Source organism: Protopterus annectens, chromosome 16.part0 (assembly GCF_019279795.1).
Source record: "Protopterus annectens isolate FY-2018-M chromosome 16.part0, PAN1.0, whole genome shotgun sequence".
NCBI classification, from domain to species: Eukaryota; Metazoa; Chordata; order Ceratodontiformes; family Protopteridae; genus Protopterus; species Protopterus annectens.
Window position 1 is genome coordinate 174,509,581 of NC_056750.1, and position 23,765 is coordinate 174,533,345.

A 23,765-nucleotide genomic window follows, 5' to 3' on the forward strand; every position below is an offset into this window, starting at 1 on the left:
TCTTGTGAGGTACAAACCTAAAGGGGCGTTTGTACTCTATAATGGGTCTAATGAGTGATGAGTAGAGGGGAACAATGACCTCTTTTTTTATGGATGAGAAACCTTTTGTGATGGGTTGAGCCACACAGAAGGATTTCCTGACCACTGTGGTGATGTGATTATCAAAGGAGAGACTACTGTCCACCTGTGTCCCAAGGTCTCATCACACTTTCGGCATTAAGTAGACTACCAACTATGTGATAGTTCATGGGTACAGAGTTTTTACCAAAGGGGGTGACAATACACTTTTTGGCACTGTGCTTCAGGCCATGGCTTCGACATCAGGCATCTGTCGCAGTGAGGCCCTTTTGTAGTATTGTCCACATCGTAAGGAGTTTCGATTATGGCTCCTAGTTTGCAGTCATCTGCAAACTTTGTTTGCCAAAGACCTTCTCTGTGTTTGCCTGTACTTAAGAGAAGTAGATCTGTCCGTGAGCCAGGATCCTGTTTGACAAGTGAACAAAAGATGCCGTATACACTTAAGATGCCTGTGCTGGGTCCCTTACTGGCACAAGGTAATATTCCCCAAGGGTAGGACCTCTCTCACGAAATCCATCTCTTTCACAAAATATTCACAATTTAGCATCACAGATCATACTCCCTGGCAAAGTAGGAGCCTACCTAACACCAAGGAAAGCATTAAACAAGACATTTAATCCTCTGCCTAAATACACCACTTCAAGTCAAAAGTAGAAACAAACAGAAAACTGTCAGGACTGCCCACCAAGGAGAGGAAATACTGCAAAGCAGCAGTTACAAACACTTAAAAAGTTAACTCTAGCAACTTTATCTGCCACAGACAAACATCTATGGTAAGGTTGTGTCAACTTCATCTGCCACAGAAACATCTATGGTAGGGCTATGTCAACATGAAGTCACCAGGGTGAAAAAGAAAGAGATCTTTCCTGAACCCAAAGACTGGAAAGGGGTTTCGGAGCAATGAAGGTTGCTCTACAAGTACGACCTGGAATTTGAATATGTGAGAGGTGCTTCAACAAAGTATTAGTTTAAGTGTGTGCACACTTATGCAACCAACTTACTGTACATTCTTTATTTTTTATATTTTTCCCCTAACAGATTTGTTTTTCAATTGAATTGTACAGGTTATAGGTCACATTAAAGGTGAGAAAAGTTTTGAAATTATTTATTGTGGTCTCATTTTTTAAATCGCAAAAAAACTGGCATGTGTGTACACTTTTTATAATCACTGGAAGCATGCAACAGGCATGTGAGGGGAGTCTGGCCAGGTGAGCTCCCCGTGTGGTTATGCAACAGGACAATGTGTGGTTATCAGGAAAAATGATACAAACAAAGGTCATAATGGGTAAAGTCCTGCATTTATAACTCAACTAAATTACAACTCCATGACTTTCACCTAGTCATCAGGATTGCGCTCTCCTTCATCCTAAAGGCTTCCATGGTAATGCAACTTTGCAGTTTTACCTTTCTGCCATCATGGTAGGGGCTGCAGCCAACCCCTGCCCATTTGTCAGTGATTTATTACAATTGCTCTTTGCTTTAAATGTACATCTATATTTTGCCTGTTATTCTGCCTTGCTGCCAGATGCTTCTCTCCATTTCTAGTGACACAGCCAATTTCCTATTTGGCTTCTTAGGGCTTGTCCACAGGAGTAAGTGTTGCCCGATTATTCATGGTTTTCCTTTTGACTAATTTTTTTACCTTACGATTTTAATTTTACTTGAAGGGTCCTTTTTTGTCTACGACCTGTTACAGAAAATTAAAAAGGGAAAAACATACAAGGAAGGTGTCACCATTTGTTAAATGGATGGACAGGCTGGCCCAAAGACCCCTTTCAGTTACAACCCTGTCCAAAAGTAATGTTAAAGGAAAAAAAAAAAAAAAAACTAAACAGAACTGCAGCTAAAACAGTGTTACAACCTTGACTGCAATTTATACATTCTGAAAATATTGGTTATATACTTACAGAACTATAAAGTATTCTGTCATATTGTGTGTGCAACCTCTTCATGTGTAAAGAACATGAACAGAAAAGCATTTACAAGTGACATAACATGTTTGGAGCAGAGTATGACAATCTAACTGGATGGTTGGTTAGTTACAGTGTTAACCAACATCCTTGAAACAATCCAGAGCAGCACAGTCGGGCAATCCTTCAGGAGCACTGGAAGGGTTGTCAGTGAAAGTACCTTGAAACCCTTGGTTCTGCAACCCACCTCTGTCTCAGGTTATGTACAATAAAAATTGCCCTCTGCCCCAGGGACTTTTGAAACCACAAAAATGTCATACCATTCTGGTTATGCAACTCCCGAGGTGTGGAGAAACAGATTCAGATAGCAGATAGAGTTTTGTCATCGTACTCGCTCCTGGTTAAGGTGTCCTTGACCTCAGCTTCAAACAAGGTGGACCCATAAAATGGGGCATACAGGAAAGACATCTTAAAGCTCTCTACAAACTCACAATGCATCCAGGCATGGCAACAAATGGTAAGGTTGGTACCTGCTGCTCTTGCTGTGCCATCAGCCACACTCAAGAGTTGATGCATGGACTGCATGACAGCCAGCTAAGAATCTGTTACCCTGTAGGACTCAACCATCTCAGCACATAAAAAGGGATTGTGACAACTTTTTAGTAAAATCTTTCTAAAGTCTAGTTGAGCAAGTCATGTAGTTCAGTACTCCAAGGCAAAGGTCGCATACGCACACTTCCCAAATCTGCCCACGACTTGAGACTCCAATGTAGCTTAAAGTCCACCACAGTTGTCTTTATTACACGACAAAGCTTTTGAGTAAAACTGTTCATCAGTATCTAAAAGCAGTCGTTCTGAGTTTAAATACTTAATAGCAGCCAATTAAACATCACATGTTCTAAGCTTATTAAAATTCAAGTGCCCACATAAAAATATATACTTAGCTAAGTATATATTTTTTATATGAGCACTTTAACAGCTTTAATAAGCTTAGAACATGCGATATTTAATTGGCTGCTATTAAGTATTTAAACTCTGTTTTTAGATACCGATGAAAAGTTTTACTCGAAAGCTTTGTAGTGTAATAAAGACAACTGTGGTGGACTTTCATCTGTTTCTGTTTTCTACATTGGTTTTATTGTTTTGGAAGCCCTTTAACTTCAGGAGATTTTTTTGTGTTGTTTTGAGAACTTGAGACTCCCTGTAAGGGGGAATAAAACAGAAAATCTCCTCAAAGAGGTCTCTATTACTGGCTGACACCACAACGCTGCAGGCCCCTTACTGCAGTGGGCTGTCTCTCTAGGAGAGATGAAGACCTTATCCAGCTTACAAGAAATGGATTCCACCGCATCAGACTCTTTCCATTCCCACTAGGACACCATGTCAAAGCAGTCCATTGAGAGAGGCACTCAGGAAGACGACAGGCCTGCATCAAATGCTTTGAGAAACAGCGACTCTTCTTGGGAAGGTACATTAGTGGAACAACTTCCCCTCTGCCTACACAATTCCAGAAACTCTCCAAAGTAAGACATCTGAAGGGAGATCTGGGAGACCATTCAACCTTATTGAAGTCAGTGACAGACTCCTGTGGGGAATCCAAATGTTTCTTTTTACATCTGTGCTTCCTAGGATCTTTTGCAGAGGACAGTAGTTGGGGGATAATAGGAATAAGTGGGGAAACCACAAATTTGGGTTTGAAGGCTAGTTTGTGCCAGTTCTCCATGGATAACTGATAACAAGGAATCAAAGCCACTGAAACTACAGAAATTCTGGACAAATCACAGAATGGATGGCTCACACCCTCCATCAAATAGAAGAGGACCTTCTCAAAAGGCCTTGAACGCTGAAGTTGAATTATCTCCTTGGATCCAAGGACTCTGACAGAAGCTACTCCCAAGACATGGTCTGGCTTGGATCAGAAGCCAATGTCAAGCTGTCAAAGGCAGAAGCCCAAAGAGGCAGGGAAAACAACAACTTCAGAGCTGACTCCAAGCCTGGGCCCCGACCCAGAATTATTGGCACTGGGACCTACACAGATCTGATGTTGTCAGAACAGAGTCAAAGAATTACCAGACATGATGACACCAGGTCACCGATTCAAGCAAAGAAACCACATGGGATAAACCTAGACCCAAAGCCACCTGATCAAAAGCATAGATCGGAGAAGGAAAAACCAATGTGACGGTACTGGAGCTCGGTCTTGTCACCCGAGGTGGGAGGCGTGGGAAGAACCCCTAGCTGAATCTGGGTCTTCAAAAAAGGTCCCCATTCTATTCACACTGGACTCAGGCTCCTCAAAGACTGTACTGACCTAAAAAAAGATAAAGAAGGTGGCTTGGAGGAATGGTGCCCACACACATCCTCTGGAAGAGTTGAAAACCAGATCCAAGAGGGAAGACTGCTCCTGTGAAAACAATGGCAAACAATAAGCAACTGGGGACTGCACTAGAGCCAGACATAACCCCAGCATTGATGCAGGGGCTGCTGGATAAGGTCAAGGGACCATTGGAGCAGGACCTTGAAGTGTAAATAGATCTGGAGACCCTTACTGCCTGACTATCTTTTGAATGATCCCAGTCCTTTCTGATCTCTCTCAACTTGTCTCGCAGACTTCTCAGAACACTTTTTGGAAGAGAACATGTAGAGAAGTGTTGTAGTTTCCTGCTTAAGACAGTGACAAGGCCCTTCAAAGCAAGCTTGGAATATCAGTCTGAAAGGGCTTGAGGACCAAAGCAAGAGCAAATACCACAGAATTAATCTAAATGTGCCTACACCATGCAATACCCATACTTCTAATGCAGGTCCTGGGAGGAATCTTGTGGCCGTTGGCAGCACACTTAAAACCCAAAGCCTTGCCAACCATGCTGACAGAAAAAAAAGAAGGCTTCAATCAGAGCAATCCAATCAACCACAATACAACCAAATAAATATTTTTTGTGAAGTAAACAGAACCTCTTTTTAACAAAGAAAGTAGGAAAAGCCAATCAATTGTTGACTAGGCCAAAAGTGAGTAACCAGCTGCATCTTTGTGAAGTGCATCTTTAAGAACTTTTAATATTAGAATGAAAGTAAGGAAAGCAGATAACATCCCTGTCCAAGGAAAAGGAATTCCCAAGTTTTCCAGGCACTGCTGCAAGGTATCCTGGAGCACAACCGGTTTAGTTGCCAGCTGAGACAGGCATCAGACAGACAGATCTACTTGGGAAGTGCCCCACTGACGGACAATCTCTTGGAAGACCTCTGGATGTAGTACCCGCTCATGAGATTAACCTTGGATATCCTTGGTGTCTGCAATTGTTTTCATCTCAGAAGGGATCCAAGTAGCCTGAAGAATGAGAAAGCATTAGGTTGCCAGTTAACAGGCAACCATGGCTTGTCTGCAAAGGAGGTGGGATCTTGTCTCTCCTTGTTAACATACCCATCTCTGTGGCATTATCTGTTGCCACTAAAAAGGGACCAGGATCCTACAGCCGATTTACAGCTTTGAGGGCATTTATTAGCACAATCACTTCTTGACATTTATGTGCTTGCCTCTGATACGAGGCCCCCACGTGCTCTGGAGCATGATTACCTTGAGATATTGCCCCACGGATGCCTGAAGTGTCTTTTGTGACTGACTGGGGGGGGGGGGTAGTAGGCCTGGATTTAGCTGCACCTTACTAGCTCATCTTAAGCATTCCTTCTTGAAGAAATTGAGAACAGGAATTGGCTCAGAAGGTCAAGCCAATGTTACAAGATATGGAAGCCTCTACAGTGGCTTCAGGTGCTGCAGGGGTGTAGGACAAGGAGGACTGGATGAGCTTTCCAATGGAACCAGCACCTTCAAGTCTAGAGAAATGTCGAAGACCTACATGAGGTTTCCCATTTCTGGTCCCCTTCTTCCCCTTAGTGTATTCTTTTACACATTTATAACCTGGTAACAACAGGACTACTACTGATAAAAGCTTCTAAATTATTTTTACAATAAGAAACAGATCACTGATGTTCACATATAAATCCATGACCAGAAAGAAATCTTTTTATAGCCATTTTAGCCAAAGGCAACAGACTCATTTGTTAAATGAAAACAGATCCAAGCAATTAGCAGCATGCTGTAGGAAATGGTGCCACCCAACAGTACAGAACATAGCACATCCTACCACCACCACATCATCAACTGAACAGATGGCTTCAGACTTCAGTAGGAGCAGAACTGAGAAACGCACCAAATGCCACCAAAATCTCACAGCGAAGAAGTGCTTAATGTTACAGCTGCACTATTCAAAAGTCTTTAGAAAAGTTAAATTATATTCTCAAGATACCAGGCTACCTAAATCATACCCTTTTTCTGTACACACTAAGCATTTCAACCACCCAGTTTAGCTTCAAATGATCTTACACTACACCCTCAACAACCCTTCCCTAGCCATAACAGAGTTCTCTACACCAAGACACACTTTGCTCCTCTACTTTCCCTTTCTCTTACCAACCACACCTCAATGCTATCCCTTCTATCATGTACTTCTCTCCTTCACATACTGCTGCAATACTGTCCGACTTGCTACTTTTCAAAGCACATCACACACTCAGACTTTCCCGCTTATTAACTGTAAACTGCACCAACAAGGGAAACTTACCGTGCTGATGCATCAAAGAACAGAAAGTCAAAACAGAAACCTATGATCTTCCTGTAAGCAAAATTTTCCCTAGATAAGAACTGCCTGGGTCACACACATTCAATTGTGAAAATTCATAATTCAACTCTTTTTTACACTGAGCAAACTCTGAGCTATAATATATAACATTAAGTATCCTGTTTTTTTTTGTTTATTTTGTTCTTTATTTCTTTGTTATTTATAGCACTTTGTGTACTGTGTATTTTCTAGCTAGTTTCACTGTGTGTGAGGTATTAACTGGAAATTGTCCACTTTTATTAAGCATCTGTTGGGTTGTTTCTGATAACTTGTTGCAGTTAAACTCTGTTTTTCTAGAGGCTCCTTTAGCTGTTTAAAACTTTAATTTAAAGGCTCACTGCTGCTTTTCAGCTGTGAGAAACATTTCTGCAGTTTGTTTCTAAGTAGTGGGGATATTTGTAGCATTTCCATATTCAGGCTTGTATTTGGGCCTAGTGTTTGTGGAGGCTGTGTGTCTGAGCACATATTCAGGGACATCTTGGTTTAGCCAAAGCAATCAGGCATTTCGGTGAGAGAATTGTTTGAGGTCATTGGCTGACTGAGGTCACCTGGACTACAGCTTAGACTAAGCACCTCATTGGTTCTTTTGAGATTTCTTTCTTAAAAGCTGTCTCAGGTTTCAACTTTCTGTTACCTAAGAAGAGAAGGTAAACACTTGCACCACACCACACTTGGCACATAGTCCCTCAAACCCTACGCCACCAAAACACACACACAGAAACACAAAACACACACCTACATTCGCGGAGGCTCTCAGTAAAAACCTGCCCAAGCAACAGATACCTCCAAAGCAGAAACACAAGCAATCTCCACCCCCCAACACAACCCAAATGACACATAGCCCACAAACTCAGTGTGCCACTCAACCATAGCCCATAAGGCATAACAACGTACCCAACACTCTGGTCATAGGTGACTCTATAGTCAGGCACACTGATGTTCCACTCACCAGGCTAAACAAGGAGAAAGTTACTGTCAGCTGCCTGTCGGTTGCCAGGATCCGCCACATAACGCATGCACTCAGGTCACTCCACAACAAGTACAAATATGACACTGTCATTGCCCATGTTGGTGTGAATGACCTGACACGTACCTCCTTGGACTACATGAAAAGGGACATGGAGGAGCTGTCCGATCTTGTAGCCCAGGCAGGTATGACCCTAGCCCTGAGTAGCATCCTGCCATCACCCAGAATACCACCACAGTACAAGGACAAAATGATTGACTTCAACAATTGGCTAAGCTTCTGGTGTCATTCTAAGGGGATCCAGTATCTGTCTGCCTGGGATGACATGATCGACAAGCCACGATGCTTTGCCAGAGATGGCCTGCACCTGTCTCCCCTGGGATTCTGGATACTGGCTAAGGCTCTAGCCACCCCTATAGTGCCTTTTTTAGGCAAGGTTCAAATGACAAATTCACCACCATAACAGGTACAGGCAAGAAGAATCTGAGGGTATTGCTAGTCAATGCTAGAAGTCTAAACCTCAAAATGCACTCTCTCGAGGCACTCCTTAAAATGGAGAACATTTACATCTGTGCAGTGACAGAGACTTGGTTCAAGGCTCCAGAGTGTACCCCTGCATTACCAGGCTATAATTTATACCACACCTTTCGGCCACCTAACCTGGACTGAAACACTAAAGGCAGAGGCGTGTCCATACTCATTAAGGATATCCACACCTCCAGGCTAGCTGTCCAGCATAATGCATCCGAGATTATCCAAGTGCAACTAACTCTGGGCAAGACCGCAATCCAAATTGTAGCTTGCTACAGATCCCCCACCATGCCCCAGGATTCCCACTCCTCATTTCTTAATACACAGGAAAATATTAGGGTACAACCTAACACCCTAATAATGGGCGTTTTCAACTACCCTACCATTAACTGGGAAAACTACTAGTGTACCAACTCTTGTGCTCAACGTTTTCTGGAATTCATAAATTCCAATGCCATGGATCAAATTATCCACACCCCCCACCAGGGGCAGCAATATCCTAGACCTGGTTATTACCAACATGGGAAACCAGTGCTTCACACCAGAGGTCAATTCCTCATTGGTCAGATCCGACCATAAGCTAATCACCCTAGACATCCACATCCCTCCCCCACCCCCCATTAGGGAAACCACAGTAAAAAATTTCTCCAAAGCCAACTTCACGCTTAAGACAGAAGTGGCAAACTTCACGACACCCATGCTGGCGGACAATAGATGTAGGACTGCTGAATCCTACACAAATGCACTTTATAAGCACTTACATGAGTGCATGGATCGTGCAATCCCTAACAGAACCAAGATGCTATCCTCCAAAAAAAGAAAGCCAATCTGGTGGTCCCCTGCCATAAACAAACTGTACAACAGAAGAAACTGTTGCGAAAAAAAAAAAAAGTAAAATCCCATGATTGGAGAAACTCCCTGGTCAGCTTCAGTAAGAAGCTGAAATCCCTCATGAAATCCTCCAAAGCTAGTTATGAAAACAAAATAATCACTGACTCTAAACACAACCACAAAGCATTCTATAGCTATATCAGGAATCTCAATGGCAACACTCAGATCTGCTCTGAGTTACAGCACAATGGCACTAAATATACAGAACCAACGGATATTGCCAACATCCTGACAGATAGGTTCAGTGCTAACTTTACCCCTCTGTCATCCCCTAAAAGGCCCATCTCTATACCAGAAGAATGCAAAGTTCCTGTAATCACGGCTGCACAGGTTAAAAACACACTATCCAAAGCAAAGAACACAGCATCCATGGGACCTGACAACATCCCAGGCTGTGCTCTACATGAACTACAGAACGAACTGGCACCCCACCTAAGTACCATGTTCAATCATAGCCTCACCTCAGGCTATGTGCCCACTGAATGGCGCACAGCGACAGTTATCCCACTCCACAAAGGGGGAGCCACCACAGACCCCAGAAACTACCGCCCCATTAGCCTAACGAGCCTGGTCTGCAAGGCTATGGAGCGTATCATCATGGAATTTATAAACAATGACATTGGTAATCTCCAAACTCAGGACCCCACCCAGTTCGGGTTTGTAAAAGGCAGATCATGTCTCCTAAACCTGATAGACTTATTTGAAGCAGTCACCAAAGCCGTAGACGAGGGTAAGGTGGTTCACACAGCCTATCGAGATCTCGCCAAGGCTTTTGACACCATCCCCCACTCTGGAACTATAGATAAACTCACTAAACTAGGTATAAATCCCTATGTCACAAGATGGGTTACCAACTGGCTCAATGACAGAACCCACACTGTGAAAGTAGCAGACTCCAAATCCAGCTTCAGACCAGTGACAAGTGGAGTACCACAGTGTTCAGTCCTGGGTCCTCTCCTGTTTGGTATCTACTTCTCTGAAGTACAGGCCAACACAGAAGGTCTTTGGCTAACGAAGTTCGCAGATGACTGCAAACTAGGAGCCATAATCAAAACTCCACAAGATGTGGACATCCTACAAAAGGGCCTTGCTGAGACAGATGCCTGGTGTCAAAGCCATGGCCTCAAGCTCAATGCCAAAAAGTGCATTGCCATTCCTTTTGGTAAAAACTCAGTACCCATGAACTACCACATAGGTGGTAGTCTACTTAACACCGAAAGTGTGATAAGAGACCTTGGGACACAGGTGGACAGCAGTCTCTCCTTTGATAATCACATTGCCACAGTAGTCAGGAAATCCTTTCATGTGGCACACCTCATCACAAAAGGTTTCTCATCCAGGAAAAAAAAAAAAATTGTTCCCCTCTACTCGTCACTCATTAGACCCATTATAGAGTACAATGCCCCTTTTGGTATGTACCTCACAAGGCATCTACAACAACTGGAAAGGCCACAGAAATACCTCACAAAGAGGATTACCGGCCTCAAACAGATGCCCTATGCAGACCGTCTCAAAAAACTGCAGCTTTACCCTGTTGCATATCGCCTACTCAGAGGCGATCTCTGCCTAACACACAAAGCTATGTCAAACCCAGAGCTTTTAGACATGCTCCACTTAAAGAAATCCCAATCCCTATGAGCTACACGCTCTAGGGACCTAAACCTCGTCACCACAATAAACAGAACATGCTGGAAGGATAGATTCCTGTCCCAGAGACTTCCCATACTCTGGAACAAACTACCTATCTATATCAAACAAAGCTCCTCATTAGCACTGTTCAAGAAAAATCTTGATGATTGGATGGGAGATAGGAACTTCACCCCGAGGATCACTTCTGTGGCTCTGCTCGACAGTGGCACAGGAAAATAATTTTCTTGGGTGGCGAAAGCCAGGGTGCCTTTGGCTAGGCTTATATAGGCCCTAGGGCCAATAGCCTAGTACCTACCTATGAACTCGAAAAAGTTAAGCTTTACTTCTGTTTTTTTCTCAGAGTTAGTGTAAACCTGGTGAAGGTCTATTAAGAGATCAGGGGTTGTGGAAGGCAGCCCTGCAGATGGAAATAATTTTCTGGGTGTTTTGACACTTCAGGAGTGGCACTGTTTTGAGATCATCTTGAAAGAAATTACATTCACAGTCATTTCTAAAGTATTTCAGTAATTTCTCTTTAGGGTTATCTGTGGGAAGAAGGTTCCAACTTAGCAGAGGTGATCTTGCAAACTTTTTTTAACCTAGAAAAAGAATAAAGCAAAATCCCACCTGAGAGAGCACCCTGACTATGGGATCCGAGTGAGAAGTAGCAGCTAAAGAGGGACAAAAGATAAAGAAGCCTGCAAGTAATGCAAGCAAACGAAAAGTAAGGCACAAGCAGTACCAAGTAGCCATTCAGCTTGTGGTAGCAATATAAATATAAAAAATTGCTTTAAAGTGTAAGGAACCTTCCAACTTTGAGTGTACTACTAGTAGTAGTAGTAGTAACAGGGCTAGAATTTAGCATTGCAACAGAAGAGCATACTCTATAAGCACAGAGGCCATCACAGATTAAAAAGAAAGCAAGTTGGAGATGGTGCAACATAGAATAAAACAGATGTAAACGCTCAAACACACTACCTTTAATATGACTAAAAGGCAAAAAGGGATCAAATTATAACTGAAGTACTACTGGAGATATACCAGTTAGATAAGGTAACTAAAATGTTGTAATGGGAGGATTTCTGTAGTTTTTCTACTTCTAGACAGTTACAAAAAAAAACAAAGCATGCAAGGTTTTGATGTACTGACAATTAACTTGTTTTACTGTACTAACTTCTTCAAAATGTCATTGATATCTTGTCAGGCAGGTTTTAGACTGGCCCACAGATAGTTTTCAGCTATAACCCAGGCCAAAAGGCTACAAATGAAATAAAGTAAGCTGTTCATAGGTAGGTATTAGGCAATCCGCCCAAGAGCATTTATAAGCCTAGCCAGTGTGTGTCAGCTATCGCCACCCATTGAATAACTGATCCTCTGTCAAGCAGAGCCAATGAAGTGATCCCAGGGGTGTATTTTCCGTTACTCATCCACTCGTCAAGGTTTCTCTTGAAGAGGAGTGTTAGTGTGGAAGTCTGCCTAATGTAGTATGGAATTTTGTTCCAAAGCATGGGGAGTCTCTGACAGGAATCTATCCCTCCAGCATGTTCTACTTTTGTTGTGGCAAGGTTTAGCTCACTAGAGCATGTGGCTCGCAGTGACTTGGATTTCTTTAGGTGGAACATGTCCATCAATTCTGAGTTGGACATGGCTTTAATTCAGGCAGAGATCACCTCTGAGTAAGCGATATTCCACTGAGTACAGCTGGAGTTTTTTCAGTCGGGTTGCACAGGACATGTGTTTGATGCCAGTAATCCTCTTGGTGAAGTACTTCCCTGCTGCTGGAAGTGTCTTGTGAGGTACATCCCAAATAGGGCATTGTACTATGATGGGTCTGATGAGTGACGAGTAGAGGGGCACTATAACCTCTACTTCTAGATGCGAACCCTTTAGTAATTAGATGGGACACACAGAAGGATTTCCTAACTACTTTGGCAATATTATTGTCAAAAAAGAGATTAGTATCTACCTGGGCTCCCAGATCTCTTACCTCTTCTGTATTAAGGGGGCTGCCACCTATATGGTAATTCATGGGCATTTTGTTTTTCCCCCAAACAGGATGACTGCATTTTTTGGCATTTATCTTGAGGCCATGACTTTGACACCAGGTGTCAATCTCATTAAGGCCCTTTTGGAAGATGTCCATGTCAGCCGGAGAGTCAATTATGGCTCCCAGTTTGCAGTCATCAGCGAACTTGGTTAGCCATAGTCCTCCTGTTGTGTTTGCCTGTACTTCTGAGAAGTATATGCCGAGCCTTGTGGGACACCACTTGTGACTGGATTAGAGTCGGACCTAGAGCCCGCTATTCTTACCGTGTGAGTTCTGTCTGTAAGCCAGTTGCAACCCATCTTGTGACTCAGGGGTTTATATTCAGGCTGGTGAGTTTTTCTGTAATACCAGAGTGGGGAATGGCGTAGAAAGCCTTGGCGAGGTCAAGGTAGGCTGTGTGAACAACCGTTCCCTCATATATGGCCTTGGTGACTGTCTCAAAGAAGTCAACCAGGTTTAGTAGGCATGATTTGCCCCTAACAAAGCCAAACTGGGTTGGGGTCAAGTGTTTGGAGGTTCCCAATGTCTTTGTCAACGAGTTCCATGATGATGCACTCCATAGCCTTGCAGAACAGACTAGTCAGGCTTATGGGGCGATAGTTACCAGGGTCAGTTGTGGCCCCTCCTTTGCGGAGTGGAATAACCATTGCTGTGCACCATTCTATGGGCACGTAGCCTGTGGAGAGGCTGAGGCTGAACAGCGTGTTTAGGTTGGGGGGGGGGGTTAGTTCATTCTGTAGTTCGTGCAAGACACAGCCTGGGACACCATCTAGCCCCATTGACGCTGTGTTTTTGGCTTTTGAAAGGGCTATTTTCATCTGTGATTTCCCGGACACTACACTTTTCTGGTATTGTTGTGGGCCCTTTTGGGGTGAGAGGGGGGTGAAGTTTGCACTGAATCTATCTGCCAGGATGTTGGCAATATCAGTAGGTCCAGTATATTTTGTGCTATTTTGCACTAGTTCGGTGCATATCTGTGAGTTGCCACTTAGATTCTTAACATAGCTAAAGAAGGCTTTGTGGTTATCTTTTGAATCCTTGGCTATTTTTCTTTCGAAGTTAGCCTTGGATAATTTTATGAGTGACCTTAACTTCTTACCGTTACTGATCAGGGATGTCTTTCCTTCTTGGGATTTACTTTTTTTCTGAACTAGTTTCCTCCTCCTATTGTACAGCTTGTTTATGGCAGGGGTCCACCAGACTGGTTTCCTTCTCTTAGAGGAGCGAGTCTTGGGTTTTGCTAGGGATGGCATGATCCATGCATCCTTGTAGGTGCTCGCAGAGTACATTTGCAAAGGTTTCTACATCTTGGGCAGCGTTATCCTTTGGCGTGGGGGCTGTGAAACTTACCGCCTACGTCTTAAGTAAAGGTGAAGTTTGCTTTAGAAAAGTTTTTTTTACTGTGGTTTCCTTAGTTGGGGGTGGTGGTGGGGTGTGGACATCCAGAGTGATTAGTTTACGGTCTGATCTAACAAGTGACGGGTTGACATCCAGTGTGTAACACCTGTCGCCCATGTTTGTGATGACCAAGTCCAATATGTTTTCACCTCTGGTAGGGGAGTTTACCAGCTGATCTAGGGCATTTGAGTTGAATTCCAGGAAGTGCTGGGCCTGGGGAGTTTGTACTCTAGTAGTTTTCCTAGTTAATGAAAGGATAACTGAAAATCACCCAATATCAGGGTGTTCGGTAGGACCTTCATGTTTTCCAGTGTCTCCAGAAAGGTGGAGTGGTGGTCCTGGGTCATAGAGGGTGATCTGTAGCAGGCCACAATTTGCATTGCAGATTTACCCGATGTTAGTTGCACATGGATGATCTCAGAGGTATCATGCTGCGCCACTAACCTGGAGGTGTAGGTATTCTTGATGAATATTGATACACCCCCGCCCTGTGCGTTTCAGTCAGTGTTCTGTGGCTGAAACGTGTGGTACGAGTTGTAGCCCGGTAGTGCTGATGTGCTCTCTGGAGCCTTGAACCAGGTTTCAGTTACTGCACATTATGTCGACGTTCTCCATACCGAGGAGTGCTTGGAGCGCGTGCATTTTGATGTTTAAACTCCTGGCGTTGAGTAGCATAGCCCTCAGTTTTTTTCATTTAACATTCTGCATATAACAAATTAAGTACAACTAAAAGCAAAAGAGAAAGAAGACAACAGAAATGCTTCCAGATGTCAGTACTGTAGCCAGCTCTAAACAGCAAAACATACAAAGGAACATACTTATCCACACACTGCACCACTTCCAGGGAACATGAAAACTTTGCAAAGGTAAATTCAGAGAGTCCCAAACCTCAAACTGTTTTGCTGAAAAACTTACATTCAGTACTACAGACTGCTGCTTCTCCACCGCTGTGCAACTGTGGAGTTAGCATGTGTACTCTGGGAGTTGCACCCCCCCCCCCCCCCACATGCAGGAAATGCAAAGGGGCTTGCCCTGGGGAGCTCTGAAGTTCTCTGAATGTGATTTACAACAAATTCATTTCAGGGAATTGGGACACTAAATTTTTTTGAAGTTAATATGAATTATTATTTCACACCTGTTAACATTTCACGTTTTGACAGGCCTGTTCTGTGTGTGCCTGGTAGCAAATGCATCCCGCTTACCCTTTTACTCTCCTTCTGCACACTGCCACCAGAAAAAAAAAATTAGTTGCACACATTCCTTCAATTGTGGTTGGTTACACGATTTCTGCAGCACATACAAACAAGGGTATGGCCCAATTTGTTTGAAACAGCTTAAAACATGGGAGGGACAAAGCTGCATATCATATCTCTTCACTACCTGTATAAAGTTCAGAAGTAATGGGGATATGGCTGGAAAGTCGATTCTATTTCTGCTCATCTCCAAGACTGTGATGCATAGTCTAATAAAGAAAAAAAATATTAATTCACTTTGCAGGAGATACTTACAGACTACAGCAATCTTCCTCATAAACGCTTTTGGAGCGATATCCTGAAACACAACCCCACAGAGAGAGAAAGAGAAAAACAGCATTAAAAATAACCTTTACTCAGTATAAAACAAAAATTAGGATATAATTAAATGGTTTTAAAAATAAAACATTCATTTGAAAACATGAAAGGGGGAACATGTGTTAAACTTTTCCAGAACTAAACCCAGATTAACCGCAGTCTGTCTTGGACTAGCTCAAACTAGGAGAAAGAAAAAGTACAGTTGTGTACATAAATGTAGATGTTCGAGTGTATTCACTGTTGCAGTCAGTACATTTGGGTTACCTGCTTGCAGGTAGCCCTCAAATCGGCCTGATTAACAAAGTCTTGGGTCCTATGTCGTTTGTTATCCCTTCTTCCATGACGTCAGGTCGTCAGGGGTATAAAACATGCAGCTGAAGCCATTACATCAGTTTTTCTTGCCCCAGATGTCATGAGCCCCCCTAACGGGAAGCAATTAAATATACAATTACAATTATATACCTCCAACAAAAAAAAAAATACGCCCAAAAAGGCTTTTAAGCATAGCAAAGGAAAGTAGAGGTATAGCCAAAAGAAGTTAGGGGGCTGGAGGGAGGGTAACCAGGACTGCAACAGTGAATACACCAACATCTACATTTATGGTAAGTGTACACAACTGTACTACGCTCTTCGTGTTTCACTGCTGCAGTCATTACATTTGGGTAGAATCCCAAAGATATGGTTGGGAGGAGGAATTTAGATAGCATTAGGACTAGCTATAAGGCCCTGCAAGACTGCAGTGGCAAAGCCAGCTCTGGATTTAGAGAAAATTGGCAAATTATAATGCTTGGTGAAAGTATGTACAGAACTCCAGGTAGCAGCTCCTAGGATGTCCCTGGTAGGGACGCCTCTGAGAAAGGCTGTAGAGGTAGATGCAGCCCTGGTGGAGTGAGGTCTGATCCCCTGGGGGATCTGTTTTCCATGGTGCTTATAGCAGAAATTAATGCAATGGCCTATCCATTTAGAAATGGTTTGCTTTGAAATAGCCTTCCCCTCTGCCCTTGCAGCAAATGCCACCAGCAGTTGTTCAGATTTCCTGTGAGGTTTAGTCCTGTCCAAGTTGAATCTAAGTTGTCTGTGCACATCTAAGGAATGCAGTATCCGTTCCCCTTTGTTCTGTGGATTGGGAAAGAAGGTTGGCAAATGAATGGACTGATTCAAGAGCCACACTGGATACCACCTTGGGCATGAAGGATGGATTGATTCTCAGGGACATCCTGTCTGCATGAAAGTCGCCACCTCACTTATCCGTACCTTGATCAAAAAATTAAAACCTACTACACTTTCTGCTGATCAACTCCCTGCTGAGTACCTACAAAAATCAGCTGATGCTATTGCTTACCCAGTCTCAATCGAACATAGTAGAAGCTAAAATTCCCACCATCTGGAAAATATCCTATGTAATCCCACTTCACAAAGGAGGCAGCTCTAATGAATTCTCCAATTATAGGCCAATAGCTATACTCTCTCCACTTGCAAAGATTATGGAAAAATGTATTCATAGACAACTCATACACCACCTAATCCAGAATTGCCTTATGGCAGACACTCAGCATGGCTTCCGTCCTCATCACAGCACTACTTCAGCCCTCCTAGCCTTTACTAACACCATAAACCATAATCGCAACAATAATTACATATCCTCAGCCCCCTTTTTGGATCTTTCCAAGGCATTCGATATGGTTGATCACCAACTTTTAATCCACACCCTGCAAACATTCTGTCTAGATACTGGAGCCCTCCAATGGTTTCAATCCTACCTGAATGGTCGACAGCAGGCTGTCCTCTGGCAGAACGCTCACTAACCTTCTACCCAACACCCTTGGAGTACCACTAGGGCCCTTGCTGTTCTCCATCTTCATTAACGACCTTTATACTGTCATCCCAAAAGTCAGCTGTAACCAATATGCTGATGACTCTACTCTGATTTGCTCAGCCACAACTCCAGTAGAAAGAGATGAAGCGAAACTCCAGTAGAGTTATGGTCAGCTACCCAGACCACCTTTAATACAATAGAAAACAGGCTTTCTGAACATAGTCTGATCCTAAATCCCAAAAAAACTAAAATGCTGTTATTTTCACCAACACGTAGGTCTACCGCTTTCACCTTTACCATAAAATCAAATGATGGCACAATAATCTCCCCTGACCCATCTACAAAACTATTAGGTGTCATCATAGACAATAATCTAAAATTTGACCTACGTGTTAACCAAACTATCAAAATCATCAATAAAAAACTAGGGTCACTTTACAGAATAAAAGCCTTCCTAACCCCTCCAGCTAAAATTGCCATAGCTCGCTCTCACCTTCTTTCAACCCTTCTATATGCATCCCCTCTACTCTTGAATTTAAACAAGACTGTCCTTAAACTCTCAATTTGCTACAACCACATTGCCAGATTTGCCACTGGGCTGCCTTTTAGGACACATCATTGCATCAATCTAAATCAGCTTGGGTGGCTTGAACTACCCAGCCTAATCCAGTATAACCAACTGATTATGGCCTATAAAATCCTCTACAATCCGGACAATACTCCTGCACTTAAAAATATTATCACCCCCTATAACAATCCTAGACCGCTTCGATCCTCTAACAAACTACTAATTCAGACTAGCAAAATTAATAACACAGCTGGTTATTCTCTCTTTGCAAACTCTAAGTAGATCCTGGAACTCTCTTCCAGCTGATATTACCTTACTTTCCACCTTAGGTCAATTTAAAACTAAACTCAAACAACATTTGTCACTTAACTGGCTATGTCAATGTATCAAGCCTTGCTAACTCTCTCTAGAATGTGTAAAAATCTGTTAACCAGTTTACTGTGCAATTTAATTTAATCCTGACTTGTGCTCAGGATTAACTGTAACCTGTGGAACTTGTTTAACTTGCTTACTTATGTAATCTATGTGAATAGTCTGTTTGTAATATGTAATGCTGGTATTATGTAATGCTGTATCTGCTTACCCTTGGAGCTTTTCTCCCCGGGCCTCCGCTGAAAATGGACATGCATCCAGTCAGACTATCCCGGTCAACAAATGTAAAATAAAATAAAAAAAATAAATAAAAGATGATGAAAGGCTCCACTGTCATAAGGGCCTGTAACTCAGATACCCATCTAGCTGAAGTGATTGCCAACAGAAAAGCTGTTTTCCAAGAAAGAAATTTTAAGTCTGCAGTAGCAGCTGGCTTGAAAGGAGGTAGCGTGTTTCTCCAAAACAAAGTTAAGGTCCCAGGCTGGGGTTGGAGCTCTCCTGGGTGGTGTCACAATTTTGGCCCCTCTGAAGAACTGCTTGAGTGGATGAGAGAAGAGGGGAGGTTCTGTGTTATAATGACCTGAAATGGCTGAGGCATGGATTTTAATGGAGGAAAAAAAGACAAGCCCTTGTGATGCATCTCAGTTAAGTATTGTAAATTCTAAGGTAAACTGGGCGCTGCTGTGCTCATCCCTTGAGACTGATTCCAGCCACAGAATATTTTCCATTTTTCAGCATAAGATTTTCTAGTACTAGGCATCCTTGCCTCTAAAATGATATCCATCACAGTTTTACTGAGGGATGGTAAAGGAGAGATTATGTAATTAGCCAGGCTGCAAGGTTCAGTGTTAGAAGCCGAGGGTGCAGAATCTGGTTCTCCTGCTGAGACAACAGTGAAGGAGTCTGAGGCAGGTGCCATGGGGGTAACCGTGACACACTGTGCAGGAGGGGGTACCAGTGTTGGCGTGGCCAGTCTGGAGCAATCAAAATCATGTTTGGTTTGTCCTGTTTGATTTTTAGTAGTACTCTGGAGAGCAGAGTCGGGGGGGGGGGGGGAGGAGGAGCACAGACTGATAGGTTTTTCCAGCTGACAGAGCACCCAATTTCCAGGCTTGTTTGTGGGGAGTCCTTGTGCAAAATTTGTCCAATTGGCAGTTCTGGGGAGAGGCAAACAGGTCTATATCTGGGCTCCCCCATTTGCTTGTCAACATGTTGAAAATCCTTGGTTCCAGTTTCCACTCATGTGGGTCCATGAGGCTTCTGCTTAGTCGTTTGCCAGTGTATTTAATTTTCCTGGCAAGAACTGAGCTTGTAGGTGCACTTGGGGAGCTCAAGGCTGTGTTCCACAATGCCATGGCTAGTCTGCAGAGGGGGTAAGAATGTGTACCCCCCTGCTTGTTTATGGACCACATAACAGTGGTGTTGTCTGTCTTTACCATTAGTTGTCCTGGAAGAATGTGGTCCTTGAAGGCTGCCCGAGCATTCTGTACAGCAAACATTTCTTTCTGATTGATATGCAGGTGCATTTGATTTGGGTTCCAGTTGCCCTGAATGCACTTCCCTGCTAGGTGAGCGCCCTATGCATAGTCCGATGCATCTATTGTTAGGGTTTGGGCGGCAGGGGGTGGTGTGAAAGGTAGTCCCTTTGTTTTGGTGGCAGGCTTCTGCCCACCAAAGGAACTCTAGGCGTAGGCAAGGTTTTTGGCCACTTGTTTGAAGTAGGTCATCAAATGAATTTGTTTCTCTGGAGTGAGGCAAGCCATCTGGGAAGTTGTACTCAAGCTTGCTCCCAGGAATATAATTTGTTGACAGGGTACCAGGTGTGATTTATTTTCGTTTATGGTGTAACCCAGACAAGTTAGAACCCTTTCTACAAAGGCCAGATGATTCAAAAGTATATCCTGGCTTTCTGCCTGAATTAGACAATCGTCCAGGTATGGTTATATTTGAATATTTGCCTGCAAAATGCAATAACTGGAGCTAGGCACTCTGTGAATACCCTGGGCGCAGTAGACAAGCCAAGGGGCAGTGCAGAGAACTGATGGTGTGTGTAGCCTGCTTTGAAGCGTAGGTATCTTCTGCAAGATTCCCTGACAGGGATGTGCAGGTATGCTTCTTTTAAATCTAGTGTTGCCAACCATCTTTGCCTAGCATAGGAAGTAATTGGTGAAGGGTCAGCGTCTTGAATTTTGGAATCTCCAGAAATGTGACAGGTCCAGGATTGGATGCCATGAATTGTCTTTTCTGGGTACCAGGAAAAGTCCGAATAGAAACCTTGTCCCTTTTCCTCTTCTGGTAACAGTTGAATAGCCCCCATGCTTGAGAGAAAGTACTTGTTTTTGGGCCTCTGCACACTGATTTGGGGGTAGGTCCGGCCACCCGCTTGGCGTTGGCAAAGTGTAGAAGTGAAATCTGTATCCCTGGGACACTATATTTAAAACCCATTTGTCCTGAGTAATGAGTTCCCAGTTCTTTGCACGAAGAGCAACCTTTCCCCCCAAAGAGACAAGTTGATAAGTGCTTGGAAATTTTAAAAGGAAGTCACTGAGACAATTTACCATAGGAGGGAGTCTTATTACTCCCGGATTTGGAAGTCCCCCCCCCCACTGCGTAGTCCTGTGTCTCCCCTGGGACTGAAAACTGGGGTTTTTGCTGTGTCTGGGTTTGGCTTGGGAAGACCTGGAAGGGGCTGGAAAGGACCAATTCTTAGAGGGCCAGTGCCTACTAAATCTAGAAGGCTGAACTTGTAAGAAATCTTTAACAGTTTGCATCGATTTAGCTTTATCTTCCATCTTTTTAACAACTTCCACAGACTTGTCAATCAGGCGGAACTGATTTAAGGGAGCATCCAACAATTTAGCTTTAACATGATCAGGCAAAGATTGCTCCTTAAGCCAAGCATGCCTTCTGAGCACAGACCCATTAACACCAGCCCTGCAAGAGGCCTCAAACCACACTGCAAAGTATGTTTTCCAACTTGTTCAGCAGAATGCATTAAATCCTGTAATTCTTTAATTTCCACACAGTCTGGAATAGACATCATTTTCTGTTTAAGCAAGCCAATAACACGTTGCTGATACTTATGAAACTAGCAGTTTAAAGCCCCAATGGCCAAGGTTGCAGAAGTATAAACCTTCTTACCCCATCTGTCCAGCGCCCTGGAGTCTCTATCAGAAGGGGTAGGAATTTTTAGCAGTAGAAGCCTTAATGCCCTTAGGCCCCTGTCTCTGGATCCGCAATAGGATTTTTTAAAAAGGAACTTGTGCGACTTAGGGACCCTGTAGTATCAGTCAGGTTTTCTGGGAGCAGGAGGCAAGGAATCAGGAGCCAAACTAGATTCCAAAAAAGAATCATCAACAATGTCTAGTACAGGAGGAATAGCTAAAGGCCTAAGCTGAGGTAGGAGTAAGAAATCCCCAAGTCTCTTTTTTGAATCAGAAAAAGTGGAAATGCTCCATTAAAGTAAAGTATGCAAGGTTTCCCCAAAAGAAAAATCCTCTGGAGGGGAAGCAGAGGTAATGGAGTCCTCTGCATCAAAATCCTAATAAGTAGATAAGGGCAAATCCAGATCATCATTAGAATCAGAAAAAACAGAATCCTGGTCAGAAGATTCATAAACCACTTCAGTCCTAGGCCTCTTAGAAGAGGGGGGGGGGGGGTTGGCTACCCCAGATTAGAGTTATTAGATCTTCCGCCATACTTACTTGTTTTTTAGGCATAGAAGCTTGAACATGTGGCCTGGGCGTAATTTTTTTTAGGCATGGTTCGAGATTTAGGCCCAAGTGAAGAAGGAGGTGTCTGTTTAATATGCAAGTCCGTAGGCCTGAATACACCCTCTGAAGCCCGTGCCTGCACAGCAGCTCCGGACCCATCCGAGGTAGAGACATCCTCGGGTTCCATAGTTGAAGCATCTCGCGGCATACCGGACTCCGAATGGGTCTCAGTAGAGGCCTGCGAATCAGAAGTAGAGGGTTATCAGGGGCTGCGAAAGCCCCTGAGTACCGGCAAACCAGAGACTGGCTTAGGAGAAGCAGTTTTGGACCTAGGCGGCCTGTCTCTGTCTTTATCTTTGAGTTTTTCTTTCAGAATCCCTGTAGTTGGGATGGCTAACCAACAACATTTCAGGGTAATTAAACAGAGAACCGAAATATTTAGAGGCGAAAATATATAGATGACTGATAGTGCGTTGATTAAATAAAGCACAAAACCGACAGCAAGGTACATCGTGGTCAGGGCCTAGGCAAGGAATTAAGTACGAATGAAAATCTTTATGAGGTATCTGCTTTCCACAAGTAATGCAATTATTAACTTTTACTGGCATCGGTAAGGAGCAGGAAAAAGTTTCCCCAATGGGGTACTTGGCTTTAGTTGAAGACTTCGGTTCTGAAACTCGAAAACGAAAATTTCAGGAGTCGGCCGATCGGCACTTGCGAACTGCTTCGGGCACCGCACGGCAAGAGAGAGGACTGATGTAATGGCATCGGCTGCATGTTTTACACCCCTGACAACCTGACATCATGGAAAAAGGGACAGCAACCGACACAGGACCCAAGACTTTGTTAATCAGGCCGACTGAGGGCTACCTGCAAGCAGATAACCCAAATGTAATGACTGCAACAGTGAAACACGAAGAACATCTAAGGAATGGTTACTCTCTCTGAATAAATGTTGCCATACTCCCCAAAAGAAAACGCACCTATACTTCAAGGTCCTACAAATCTTATCCAAAGATAAACACAGTCTATGTCTACATATGTCTGGATTACAAATATAGCCAACTGTTATCACAACTTCTTTGTAATGCTAATCTGAAAAATGTGTCCATTTACCGAACTCTGTACAGTACTCGTTGAAAATAACAGTAGTAGCTCAATCGTTTACTCTGAAGCTGTAAGACCGGTATCTGAATTCTAAATCATAAAGCAAATTGTAAATTACATCTAAAACATCTGCACCTGGCAAACTGATTTGCACAAGTAAACATTTTACCTATTACCCTGGTATACAAAGCTCTTAAAAAGCAGAACACTTGGGAAAGTGGGAGCAAGTGAGAAAGATGGCCAAGCTTCACTCGTTTTGCTTTAAATTATAACATTACTACATCTGGGAACAGTGGATTATATTAGTGTCTTAATAATGCTTTGACCTGTGTTGAGCTGTAGTTGTAAACCATGAATTAGCTACAGGGGGTGTTTATTGCTACAAAAAGTCTACATTACAAGCAATACAAGGAAGTCGCAAGCCACCTGTCTGAGCAGTTTCTTAGCAGCTGCCAAGGGACTGAGGTGAATCTCAAAGTCATTCTAAGCTCTTG

General features: G+C 43.3%; 1 protein-coding gene across 4 annotated transcripts in view; it reads right to left on the minus strand.

Moving 5' to 3' along the window:
• ACIN1 (apoptotic chromatin condensation inducer 1) overlaps nt 1-23,765 on the minus strand; it is a 405,577-nt gene that overhangs the window by 308,768 nt on the left and 73,044 nt on the right. For all 4 annotated transcript variants that reach the window (XM_044057793.1, XM_044057795.1, XM_044057797.1 and 1 more), the window contains exon 3: nt 15,633-15,675. In XM_044057793.1, coding sequence (XP_043913728.1) covers nt 15,633-15,675 — 43 coding nt within the window. The remainder of the gene's footprint in view (nt 1-15,632; nt 15,676-23,765) is intronic.